This window comes from Sceloporus occidentalis, unplaced genomic scaffold, assembly GCF_023333645.1.
Source record: "Sceloporus occidentalis isolate IW3139 unplaced genomic scaffold, rSceOcc1.0.p SCAF_3, whole genome shotgun sequence".
Lineage (NCBI taxonomy): Eukaryota > Metazoa > Chordata > Lepidosauria > Squamata > Phrynosomatidae > Sceloporus > Sceloporus occidentalis.
In genome coordinates this window covers 7,777,379-7,790,678 of record NW_028316983.1, presented here as the reverse complement: position 1 = coordinate 7,790,678, position 13,300 = coordinate 7,777,379, and the positions used below count along the sequence as shown (strand labels likewise).

At 51.3% G+C, this 13,300-nt stretch overlaps 1 protein-coding gene across 2 annotated transcripts in view; it reads right to left on the bottom strand.

Moving 5' to 3' along the window:
- TCEA2 (transcription elongation factor A2) overlaps positions 1-13,300 on the bottom strand; it is a 44,004-nt gene that overhangs the window by 7,008 nt on the left and 23,696 nt on the right. For both annotated transcript variants that reach the window (XM_089513579.1, XM_089513580.1), the window contains 4 exons: positions 13,145-13,201; positions 12,238-12,392; positions 11,483-11,629; positions 6,215-6,286 (listed from right to left, as the gene is read on the bottom strand). In XM_089513579.1, coding sequence (XP_089369705.1) covers positions 6,215-6,286; positions 11,483-11,629; positions 12,238-12,392; positions 13,145-13,201 — 431 coding nt within the window. The remainder of the gene's footprint in view (positions 1-6,214; positions 6,287-11,482; positions 11,630-12,237; positions 12,393-13,144; positions 13,202-13,300) is intronic.

Genomic DNA, 13,300 nt, shown 5'->3' with positions numbered 1-13,300 from the left:
AAATTGTGCAAACCCACATTCAACAGAATGTAAACGCAAAGGCATTATATACATAAATGCTGAAACACAACCATCAGTAGTGCAATCAATGCAACCCTGAAACCAACACAGCCCTCCCGAAAGCTGCGTCTCGGATGGCTCTGGTGTCCAACCTATAATGCTTAATAAAAGTCAGAGGTTGGGACCAGACAGCAGCCTTACAGACATCCTCCAAGGGAATCCCCGACAGGAATGCAGAGGATGCTGACATTGCCCTTGTAGAGTGGGACCGCACCCTACCAGGGAGAGGTTTGCCCAGCAGTTCATAACAGAGGTGGATGGTACCGGCCACCCATTTGGAAAACCTCTGCGCAGAGACAGGCAACCCCTTCTTCGGCTCCGAGTAGCATTGGAAAAGTCTCTCGGACCGACTGGAGGCAGCAGTTCTGTCCAGGTAAAACGCCAACGCTCTCCTGACGTCGAGAGTGTGCAGGCTTCGTTCCGCATCCGAAGTCGGATTGGAAGCGAGGGTAGGCAACACAATGTCCTGGCACATGTGGAAAGCAGACACAACCTTAGGCAAGAAAGTAATATCTGTCCGCAGGACCACCTTGTCCTTGTGAAACCTCAGGAAGGGCTGGTCCCTCCGCAAGGCACAGAGTTCGCCCGCACGGCGGGCAGAGGTGATGGCCACAAGAAAGGCGGTTTTCCAAGTCAGTAGTCTCAAGTCCGCCGTGGCCATCGGTTCAAAGGGCTTGGATTGGAGTGAGGACAGTACCGCCTCCAAGCTCCAAGCCGGCGCCGGTACCGACACAGGAGGATGCAAATTGGCACATCCCTTAAGGAACCCCTTCACCAAGGGATCCCTAAAAAAGGAAGCCCTCCCCCCAAATTGGTACTTGGCACAAATGGCAGACAAATAGCACTTGATGGATGCGAGGCACAACCCCTCATCCAAAAGCGCCATCAAAAACTCCAGCACCACTGGAGTGGACACCTGAGCAGGAGACAAGCCTTTCCGATCAAGGAAGAGGCTAAACCTCTTCCATTTCAGGGCGTAGGACCGCTGGGTGGAAGGTTTCCTCGCAGCCAGGATCACCGTCCTCACCACCTCCGGCAGGGCAGTCAGGGCTGGATCTTCCAGGCCACCAGCGGTAGGCTCTCGATGTCCGGGTGGAGAATCCGTCCATCCTGGGTCGACAGCAGGTCCGGGCGGGGATCGAGGCGGAGGAAGCATCTCCTGGAGAGATGAAGGAGGGATGCGAACCAAGGCTGTCTGGGCCACCACAGGGTGATTAGGATCGCATGCGAACGGTCCGTTGTCATCTTGGACACCACCCTGATGATGAGAGGGAACGGAGGGAAGGCGTAGAGGAGCTCTCCCGTCCAAAGGAAGGCGAAGGCATCCCGGAGGGATCCGTCCATTCGCTTCCTGGAGCAGAACTGGGGACAGTGGCTGTTCCATCTGGTCGTGAAGAGGTCGATCCGGGGGGTTCCCCACCGGTCGAAGAGATCGCTGACCATCTCGGGGAGGAGCCTCCACTCGTGACACACTGACGGAGATCTGCTGAGGCGATCTGCCAACTCGTTGTCCTCTCCAGGAAGATGAATCACCTGGAGGAGGACCTGTCACTGGATGCACCAATCCCAGATGCGGAGAGTGAGGTCGAGCAGGGTCCTGGATCTGGTGCCTCCCTGTTTGTTGATGTAGTACATCACGGTGGTGTTGTCTGTCCTCAGGAGGACCACCTTGCCTGCGACAGCGGATTCGAATGCCCTCAGCGCCTTTTCCACTGCCAGCATCTCGAGAGCGTTGATGTGGAAAAGCTTGTCCTGGGCAGACCACTTGTCCTTGACGACCAGGTCGAGCAGGTGGGCGCCCCATCCCTCCAGGGAGGCATCTGTTGTCAGAATCAGTTGGGGCTGTGGTTGATGAAAGGGCATCCCGGTGCACACGTTGCGGTAATCCAACCACCATCTCAGCGAAGTCACTACCAGTCTCGGTACCGTGAGCCACTTGGACAGGGGGTCCTCCATCGGGGAGAAGACTGAGAGGAACCAGGACTGCAGAGGTCGAAGACGAAGCCTTGACCATGGCGTCACAAACGTCGTCGATGCCATGTGGCCCAGGGCGACTTGGACATCTCTGGCCCTCACCCTTCTGTGGGAGATGCAAGGCTTGATCGATGTCACCAGTGCCTGGAAACGGTCTGGAGGGAGAAAGGCGGAGCATGTTTCGGAGTCGAGGATGGCTCCGATGAACTTGACCTGCCTGGACGGCATGAAGTGGGATTTCTCTCGATTGATGACCAGTCCGAGAGAGTCCAAAAGGTGCAAGGCGAACGAGATTGCTTCCTGCAACTCTACCTGTGATTCGGCAGCAAACAACCAGTCGTCCAGATACGGGAAGACCATGAAACCTCTCTGATGGAGGTATGCCACCACCGGTGCCATGCACTTCGTGAAGACCCTTGGAGCCGTGGCAAGGCCAAAGGGGAGCACGTTGTAGTGGTACGAGGCAGTGCCCACGGCGAAGGCGAGGAATCTCCGGTGGGACTCCCGGATCCCGATATGGAAGTAAGCGTCTTTCAGGTCGACGGTTGCAAACCACAGGCCCTGGTGGAGCAAAGGCAGAATGGAGGCCAAGGTTACCATTCAGAAGCGACGGTATTCGAGGAACAAGTTAAGTTGTCTCAAGTCCAGGATGGGCCTGATGCCACCATCCATCTTCGGTACCGTGAAGTACCTGGAGAAAAAGGCCCCAGAACATTGGTCCGGTGGTAAAGGGGAAATTGCCCCCTTTTCAAGCAGAGTGCGCACTTCGTCAAGAAGGGTGTCCGAGGGGAGGGTGGACAGAAAGGCTCCGGTCACAGGGAGCTCTTGAAACTCGAGGGCATATCCCCTACGGACGATGTCGAGAACCCACGAGTCCGATGTTATTGAGGCCCAGGTGTTAACAAAGGGCCTCAAGATGTCCAAAAAGAAGAGGGGCGAAGGAGAGACGAAGCGCGCTGCGTCCCTTCAGGCTCTCTTCTTCCCCTGGTCGTTATCCTGCCGACGGGACTTGCGGTACCGGGGCGGGAAGTTGCGACGGCCAGAGGAGGAGGAAGACTGTGAGGGGTAACGGCGCCTCTGGGAGCCCTGCTGCTGAGGCTGCCGGTCTTGTGGGAAGGTGCCCTGGGACTGACCTTGCGGTGGCCAAGGACGATTCCTCCTTCTGAAGGGTGAGATAGAAGTCGACGACATCCCATGTTTTTTCGCCGCCGCCTTCATTCTGAACTTGCGGTTCAGACGCTCGTCAGGGTCGGCGTGGAAGAGGCCGGTACCGTCCAGGGGCATGTCCTCGATCGTCGATTTGACATTGGCATTGAGGTCCGACCCCCTCAGCCAAGCATGGCGGCGTAGAGCCATCGATGCTGCCATGGCTCACCCCGCACAGTCGGCGACATTCCTGGATGCGGTGATGAGCCAGCTTCCAATCGAGTGGGCCTCGTCGCAGATTTCAACCAGGCGGCGTTGGACCTCATCCGGGACATCGGGGACGATGGGTGAGATTCCTTCCATCAAGGCCTGGATGTAAGCCCCCATACAGGCGTTATAGTTTATGGCCTTAACGATGAGGGCAGCCGAAGAGTAGGCCTTTTTAGCGAGGCCATCGATCTTCTTGGCCTCACGATCTGCCGGGGAGGTCGCCTGCTTCAGTACGAAGGTCTGTTGGGCCCCCTCGACAATCGCCGAGTTTGGCTTCGGGTGGTCAGTCAACCATGGGCAACTCGGCGAGGAGATCCGGTACAGCATCTCGACCTTCCGGGAGGATGCGGCGAGCGAAGCTGGAGCATCCCATGACCTCTGAACAATGGATTGCAGGGATGGCAGCATAGGGATGCAGGGCGGCGTAGGGACTCGACCGAGGACTCGGCGCTCCACAGGATCACGAGCCTCCTCCTTGGGAGGGGAGAGCTCGATATCCAGGGTTCGGCACATCTTAATGATGTGCTCGCTGAAGGAGCGGACATCATCAGTCGGAGATGAAGGACCCGGATGATGCATCCCCTGAGGTGAAGGCGGGTCGGATGGGTCCTCGTCTTCGTCTGACGGTTCCCGTGATGGCTGCGCGGGATCCCGGTCGGAGTCAGAATCAGAAGTCACGGGGATGTCTGGGACCTTGGCTCGGGATGGAGAGCGAGCTGGAATCCGAGGGACCACTGGCTCCGAAGGCGGATGACGAGGAACCGAAGTCGAAGCCACTGCATGGGAGGAAGAGGGTTTGTCTCCCTGGAATGCCACCGGGCGCAGGTTCAGCCTCGTGAACTCCCTGAAGGTCGTCTCCTTCGGGACCGACATGTAGTACCTTTGGGTTTCGGTATCGAAAAACATGTCAGTGTCTGGCTCCTGCGGCTCGTCCATGTCAGAACCAGGCTCAACCTCCTCAATATCAGAGTGGAAGGAGAGAGGGGACGGCTCCCTTTGGGGGGAAGCTGGAGCGTCATCACCGATGGCAGAGGGGTCTTGTGCCGGCGGTAGTGGTGTGACTAGCACGGCGGTCGCGTGCAAAGAGGCAGAGGTCTCCGGGTGCGAGGGGGCTGACCCCGAGGCCTTCTTAGAAGGGGAGGATTGCTTATGCGGGGCGCGCTCCTTCGCCTTGGGCTGGCGCTCCGACCCGGTGTGGTCCTTGGTGGACTTGGACCTCTTGGATGCGGGAGCATCAGCTGCCTCCTTATGACGCCTCTTCTTCGAAGACCTCGGCGTCTCAGCCCGTTCTTCGGGGGGGAAGAAGGGGTTGTCCGGCAGGTCGTGCAGGACAGCAGCTGACTTGGAGTGGGCTTTGGCCGGCTTAACCTTCTCCGTTGGGGCGGACCTCCCCGAAGAGGATGCCTCCGTCTCGGGCAGCTTGGATGCGTGCCAGGATGCCTTCGATGCCGCCTTGGAGGATGGAGGCGAAGCGAGCCGGACCTCCGCCTCCACGCGCTCCTTTGCGCACGAGCCCTCCGGGGATGGCTTCCTCCCGGATCTAGCCTTGGGCTCGGAACCCTCGGTCCCCGGGGTCTTCTGGGGGCGCTTGGAGGGTTCATCGGTGACACTGGGTCTCGGGGGACCACGGGTCACATCGGAGGTGGTGGGGGATCGTGTCCCAGCCGGGACAGACACCACACTCAAAACACTAGCCCGGGATGACGACGCAGGTGGCGCGATCGGAGGAACCAACGACGAGCGGGGACGTCCCTCTTGAACCTTGCCCAAGGCAATAGCCGAAGTCAACCGGGACTCACGGTTTTTCCTGGCCTGGGAAGACAGAGACTTGCAGAGAGGGCAGGCTCTGGCATCGTGGTCCTTGCCCAGGCACAGGAGGCAGGAGGAGTGCAGGTCCTGGACGGGCACCTTGCCCCCGCAGACGTCACATTTTTTGAAGGGCGCAGGCATCCTTCCAAAGTCGACACGTTGAGGGGGAATCCACAAATGAAGTCAAACAAGCCGAGAAGTCCGAAGTTACCGGGGCGGGAGAGAGAGAATGGTCAAAACACAGTCCGAGGTCAAAAACGAAAGTGATTCCGAGCAAGCGAAAGTTCCTTGAAGCAGCTAGCGCGGCGGAAAAAAAGAACTGGGGAAAAGAGCGGGAAGGCAGGGGCCTTATAACGGGTGGGCGGAGTTACCGCCAAAAAGTTTCTATATGTTGCAAAGTAAACTTTGCCCAGTGATTCCAGAAGGTTCCGAGCAGCACTGCACAGGCGCAGTAAAACCCATTTGTATGATTCGCAGAGACCACGAAGAAGAAATTTAAAATACCTCACACACACCACACACACACCACCCAGGCTCTTTTAGTTTAGTTCCTGTCCTGCAAGTGGCCAATGTCTTCCTTCAACCCTTGACAGTCTGCAGCCTCTACTTTAGAGGTAGTCTCATGAATCCTCCTTAAGATTTCTGCAAATTGTTAAAGAGACTGCTATATGAATACAGAAATGGATGTCTGGAGGTACAGCTTACCCTTCTACTTTGTGTTGTTTTGTATGCTTAAACCTGCCCTTTGCAATCTGCTTTGTTCCTTGTGGATGGGAAACCATGGGAAAGGAAGAGGAATAAACAACTTGACTAGCAGGAGAAGAATTAAACTGCCACCCACCCAGTCCTCTAGTCAACCACAAAGCCACAACTGGGTGGGTGATGACAGAACAATACGCAGAATACTGTATACATTGTCCCTTAGATTTAAAATAAATTCATCAATAATGCTTACCTTCCAGCGGTTCCCACATTCATTACACACAACAAAAGTGGTCATTGGCTCATCGGAACTGCGGGTTTGTACCTGTCCAAGTGGGAGAAAATAACATTTGAGGCTGAGCACAGGCATCTTACTGATCTTCAGAGTTGCCCAGCAGCCATCGTTCCTCATCACCTTCTATCTCACACATATACTTGATCATTTGCCCATTGCTCACTTGGGAATCCAAAACTAGCCCTCCAACCAGCAGTAGCTCCAAGTGAACTTTGGGCTGAAGTGACCCTTCTTGGAGCTCAATCCATCAAGATGTGCTCCTGCACAAGATCCACAGAAGTGAAGGGGAGCTGTGCACTACACTTCCTGCAGCACTGCACAGTCTGCCAGAGCTTGTGGATATTAGCCTGATCAAATGCAAACTCATAGCACTACAGAACAAGCACACCAACTCAAACCAGACAGCTATTCTCTTGAAGGCCAGGTGTCTCACAACTGTGACCTAAAAAGGTATCTCTTTCAACAAACATGAAAGGGCCCTGTCAGATCAAGACAAAGGCCCATCTAATCCAGCCTATTTTTCCTAACCATAGCCATTTTGGGAAATCAGAAGCAGATCCTAAGGGAAGAGGAAGGCTGCCTCTCAACATGAAGGTTTCATATGGTTTGTAAGGCTCACAGTCACTAGCCTTTACCTCCTTGAATTAAATCCTTTTCAAAGCTATCTAAACAAATGACAATCTTTCCTGATTTCTGGGGGCAGTGAATTCCACACATAGGTCATTTCTTGTGTGCAGAAATTCTTGGGGGAGGGTCTATCCCAAACCTACCAGAAATCAGATTTAGGTGTCACTCCAAGTTTTGGAATTCAAGAACCAAAAAGCAAGAAATTATTTCACAATGTCATAAAACTCTATTTACAGTGCCCCTCACTTAGTCTTCTCTTCCCAAACTGAAAAAAAAGCATCTCAGTCCATGGATCATTGTAGTCAGCCTTCCATGTAGCTTCTCCTGGGCTAGGATTTTCTATCTGAAGAAGACTGACGGACACTACCCTCAAATGCATCCATAATAAATAATAATAAATAAAAAATTTATTTCTATCCCGCTTTTTACCAGGCAATCAAAGCGGTGTACAACAAATTAAAATGCATCCATATGTACATAATGCCCCCCTTAAAACAAGATTAAACAGTATAAGATTAAATCTGCATATTAAAATCCAACTAATTCAAATGATAATCATCATGGGCAGAGTTCATAGATGGGAAGTCTTATTCGTGGCCGAGTATTTTATTCTGGGAAGGCCTGCTGGAAGAGATCAATCTTAATGGCTTTTTTAAAGATCCCTAGATTGGTAATTTGACGGATCTCGTCCGGCAGGCCATTCCATAAGTTGGGAGAGGCTACAGAAAATGTCCTCTGGGAGGTCACCGTCAACCTGGTCTTTAAGGGCTATAATAAATTCCTCCCAGAGGACCTGAATGTACGGGGCGGATTGTATGGAAGCAGGCGATCCCTTAGATAGGTTGGGTCCAAGCTTTAAAGGTGATAACCAATACCTTGTACTGTGCCCAAAAACTAATAGGCAGCCAGTGGAATGACTTCAATATTGGTGTTATATGGTCACTCCTTGCTGTTTCTTTGACCAACCTGGCTGCCATATTCTGTACCAACTGGAGTTTCCGGACTAGGCACAAGGGTAGCCCCATGCAGAGCGTATTGCAAAAATCAAGTCTTGAGGTTACCAGCGCATGTACTACAGTTTCCCCGTTCCAGGAAAGGGCACAGCTGGCGTATCAGCCGAAGCTGATAACAGGCACTCTTGACCGTCGCATTCACCTGATTCCTCATCTGAAGTGACGGATCAAGAAGCACCCCCAGACTGCGAACACAGTTCTTCAAGGATTGTAAGCCCGAGGGCAGGGAACCGTCCAATTAAAAAGATTATATGTACAGCGCTGTGTAAATTTACAGTGGTTTATAAATAAAGCTTAATAATAATAATAATAATAATAATAAGGAGAGGGTGAGACCCTCTAGGACTGGAGGTTGCAGCCCAATACCTGTTTTGGGGGTCCCCACCATAAGTACTTCCGTTTTGTCTGGATTCAACTTGAGCTTGTTTTCCCTTATCCAATCCATTACTGCCTGAAGACACTGGTTGAGGGCAGAGATGCCATCTGTCGTTGTCGCTGATGACCAGGACATGGAGAAATATATTTGGGTGTCATCAGCATATTGATAACACCTGGCCCTATATCCTCGGATGATTTCTCCCAGTGGCTTCATATAGATGTTAAATAGCATCGGGGACAGGATGGCGCCTTGAGGGACACCACAATTAAGCTCTGTTTTTGAAGAGCGACTGTCCCCGAGCATCACCCTCTGGAACCTGCCCAAGAGGAAGGAATGGAACCATTGCAATGCAGTGCCTGCGATTCTTAACTCTCTCAGGCGTTCCAGAAGGATGTCGTGGTCTACTGTGTCAAATGCTGCTGAGAGGTCTAGCAACACCAACAGGGTCACATTCCCTCTGTCGGTGGCTCGATGCAGGTCATCAGTTAAAGCGACCATGGCAGTCTCCACCCCATACCCAGTCCTGAAGCCCATTTGAAATGGATCAAGAAAATCAGCTTCATCCAAGACCACTTGGAGCTGAAGAGCAACTGCCCTCTCGATCACCTTGCTCAAAAATGGCAGATGAGAAACAGGCCTATAATTTTTCATGTCCAGGGGGTCCAGGGAGGGTTTTTTCAAGAGCGGTCTAATGATCGCTTCTTTCAAGGAGGATGGTGTATGGCCCTCCCCAAGGGAAGCACTGATGATACATCTAAGAAGTGCCATCAGTGCCTCACCCCCCTGGACAGCCAGCCACGATGGGCAGAGATCAAGAGGGCATGTTGTCTTTTTTACTTTTCCAAGGATCTTGTCCACATCATCAGTACTCACTAGCTCAAACTGATCCAGTTTAATCTCATAAACAGGTTTACTGGACACCTCATTAGTCGATTTTGCTTCAACATTGACGTCCAAACGGGCTCTTATTTGAGAAATTTTGTCTGCAAAGTAGTTGTTAAAAGCGTTGCAGCAGGCCATTGTTGGGTTAAGTAGAGGGTTCTGGGTTGAGGGCATCACCGTCAGTTCCCTCACCACCCTAAACAGCTCTGCCAGACAAGACTTTGCAGACGCAATATGAGCAGACGAGGAGGATCTCTTCACTGCTTTAATTGCCTCTCCGTAAGAAAAATTGAATTTCTTATGGAGAGTTCTGTCAGATAAGAGACCAGATTTCTGCCAATCGCGCTCTAGTCACTGTCCCTGCCGCTTCATATTCTTCAGCTCTCTGGTATACCAGGGCTTCCGATTTGAAGCAGGTCAGAAAGGACGCTCAGGAGCGATTGTGTCGATGGCCTTAGTAAGATCGGTGTTCCACATATTCACCAAGGCTTCAACAGAATCACTGGCATTATCAACCATCAAACCCTCTAGAGCTTTCTGGAATCCTAGCGGTTCCATTAGCTTTCGAGGGCATTCTAATGGGTCCTCCACCCCGAGGGAGCAGACAGTGGCTCTTAGTTCTGCCCTGACCAGGAAATGATCCGTCCACGACAATGCAGAGGTATTAACTACCTCTGCCCGTGGATATTCCTGCTCCATACTAAAGACCGCATCGAGAGTATGACCCGCACATGGGCCCGATGACCAATTGGGAAAGGCCCATGGTTATCATGGATTCCATGAACTCCCGAGCCACACCTGTTAGACTGGTCTCGAGTGGGATGTTGAAGTCTCCCAGGACTAAGAGTCTGGGTGACTCCAACAACAACAACGAGACCAGCTGTGGCAGCTCGGATAGGGAGTCTGTTAAGTAACAGGGTGGACGGTATACCAACAGAATCCCTATACTGTCCCTGGTCTTCAGGCGTAGGTACATACACTCGAAGCGGTCCATCTTCTGGACAGGTATTCTGGTCAAGGTGAGATTGTCTCTATAAACCAGGGCCACTCCACCCACCCACCCCGCCCACTTTCCCATACCTGCTCCATGACAGCATACCCAGCTGGGAGAGCTTGATTCCAAGCGATGGCACTATCTTCTCCCAGCCAGGTTTCTGTGAAACAAGCCAGGTCGGCATTCATGCATCTGCACCTTCCTTCTCACAACCCCCTAGTAACTGATATACAGAGGCATACTGCCTCCATTAATGGAGGTGACAATGTAGCCATTCAGATTAGTACTCACTGATGGTCTTATCTTCAATAAATATATCTAATCCCCCTTTAAATCCATCCAATTTGTCAGTCATCTTGAGGCATCGAATTCCACAGTTTAAGAAATGTGAAGCAATGCTTCATTTTATCTGTCCTCAGTCTCCCATCATTTGGCTTCGCCTGTTTCTATAAATCAATATGGACAGCATGGCCATACTGTCTTTCCGTTCAAAAGGAAAATTAGTAAAAGACCATCTTGAAACATGTTTCCTCTTTTATATCATGGATTTCACTAGATCCAGTTTTAGCTCTTTTTCCTTCCCCAACTCTCTTTTTGGTCTGTTAGAAATATGGCCCCAATCCTTATAGGCCAGATTATGTCAACACCCTCATGGGGAAGCTAAACACCTTCAGCTGGAAGGAAAGGACACTCTGGCGGGTTATAGACTGCCCATTTGGGGCGGGCTGCACCCGCCCCTTTCCCCACTGTATCGGGGCCTTAGTGTGCAGAGCGGCAGCCGCTGAGGCCCCAATCCGCCGCTTTTCAGGCTGCGGGGAAGCGGCAAAACGCCGCTTCCTCGCAGCCTGAAAAGGGGTGTTCTTGGGGCTTCAAGCCCCAAGGACACCCCGCAGCGGCGGGGAGGGGGAGAAAGGGGCCACTTGGCCCCTTTCTCCCTTGCTTCGCTGGGCGCAGCCGTCTGAAGGCTGCGCCCAGCAAAGCAAAGTGGCGCCTCAAACCAGGAAGGAGCTCTGAAACGGAGCTCCTTCCTGGTTCGCGCAAAGGGCGCCCTAGGCGCCCTGGCACGAGGTGAGGACGTCACATCCGCGCTGCCCAGTGTAGAGGCGTCGCAGCCGTGACGTCCTCATGACAGCGGCCGTCTGGAACGGCCGCCGTCACTTTTTATGCGCGGAGCACGTATTAGGGTTAGGGAGGTGCGGAAGCACCGCACCTCCCTAACCCTAGTACGCGCTCCGCGCGTACTTTCATGGCAGTCTATAACCCGCCTCTGGGGCCTAAAGAAAAATGCCAGCTGTTCTTTTGAGTTGTTTCATAAACATTCAGAACCTCACCTGGGTATAGGTACAGTTCTTTTTCTTACACTTTCCACAGGTGAAGAGGTCAGTCTGCGTTCCTCCTGTTTTAGCCATTTGATGCTCCCGAATAGCCTCTTTGGTCATGGCTTTCCGGATCTCCTTCAGCTCGTTGCTGGCCATTTCCTTTCAGAGGAAGAGTACAAGGACATCATTTCAGTTGTCTGACTGATGTACACTTGTTGGAGGCTAAAAGTATTCAAAGCTAACTGCAATCACATTTTTGTCCCACAGAAACTTGGAGGCAAATGAGCAACCTCCATTGTCTCAGCAAAACACTAGCTAGTCTTGATGCAGAAAAGTTAAAAGGCGTTTCAGATATGTATCCTAATCTAATATAAACAGCACTTCTGGATCAGAACATCTAGTCTAATGGTTCTCAACCACAGGGCCTCCAGATGTTTTGCACTCCAACCCCAATCATCTCATATCAACACCCAAGCTGGTTGGGCACTGAAGTCCAAAACATTTGGAGAATCAAAGGGTCAAAAGCATTGATTTAGTCCATCATCCTAGCTCCTACAGTGGCAAAATGAGTTCCTGTAGGCCACAAGCAGACCACAGGTAGTTTTCTTGGCTCTTTGTACTGCTGAATTGGGTATCCTTCCCTATCAATAGTAGCCCTTGAGAATTTTGGAAGCAGAGCTAAATTTCTCAAAGTTCTGCTTTCAAACAGAGCAACAAACTGGAACTAGTAACACTGGACTTCTCAGCTGTTCAGCCCTCCATCTCACCTCTGAGGTCATCACTGCAATTTGTTCTGCAGTGATCACCCCGCATAAGACATTCTTTCGGAGGTCAGGATTCTTGGAGTCTTTCAGATTGGAGAGGCGGCTCCTGACACGGTTTTTGTACTTCAAGTCTGTGTTTTTGACATCTTGGTATATATGTTCAAATGCCATTAAGGAGCAACCTAACAGATTTTTGCTTGTCTTAGCTCCATCCCCAAACAGATTAGTATGTCAATCTTAGAAAAGCATTGAGTGCCACCTGGGCATTTCTAGATCAGCAGAGAAAACCTAGAATTGTGAGGATGAGGAGATTATCTTGGGAAGCAGCCATCTAGGTAGCCATTCCAACAAGTATCTCCACATCTGAATGGGGAGGAAGAATGCCAAGGAATTGTGAAGCCTTTATTCCTTGCACTCATACTCCACTCGGGATTGCAACTTCGCTACAATGCCTATCCTAGTGGAAGAGACATATCACATCTTAACTAGAACATGTACCTCAGGAGCAGAATATGCCCTCCTTAACTGGAAATAGTACTTTTCAAGAGAGATAAGATCTAGGATATATACCTCACTCTAGCAGTATTTCTGACTAGAGAAGGCTTCAGACCAGTGCTGAGTAACAGTGTTAGTTATTGACTCCTAGACTAAGGTTCTCTAGCTTAAGTTATTGTCATCTCTGACTCTCAGCACCTGTCTAGAGCACTATTCTGCTATAGTGAATGTTCTTCAACATTCAGGAATCCTTACTGAATAATTGTTGATGACCTCAAAACCTTACATTTTCCAGGATTTTCTGGGAATCTTACCACCATGGTATAGAGAAAGCCTTAGGATAATGAGGAAGTTTTTGGAACAGCAGCCACCCCCAAATCCCCCTAAGATTCTTTCTACTTGAATAAAAGGATATATTCTTCTATTTGGGCAGCGATTTGCTCACAGTCAGCACCAATGGCTACATAGTCATCTGCAAAGAAATAAGAAACAAGCTAGCAAATGGACCCACAGCACGTAAGACAAATACCAAAACAAGCAGCTGCCTTTTTCATTTTGCTTTAGGTCTCAC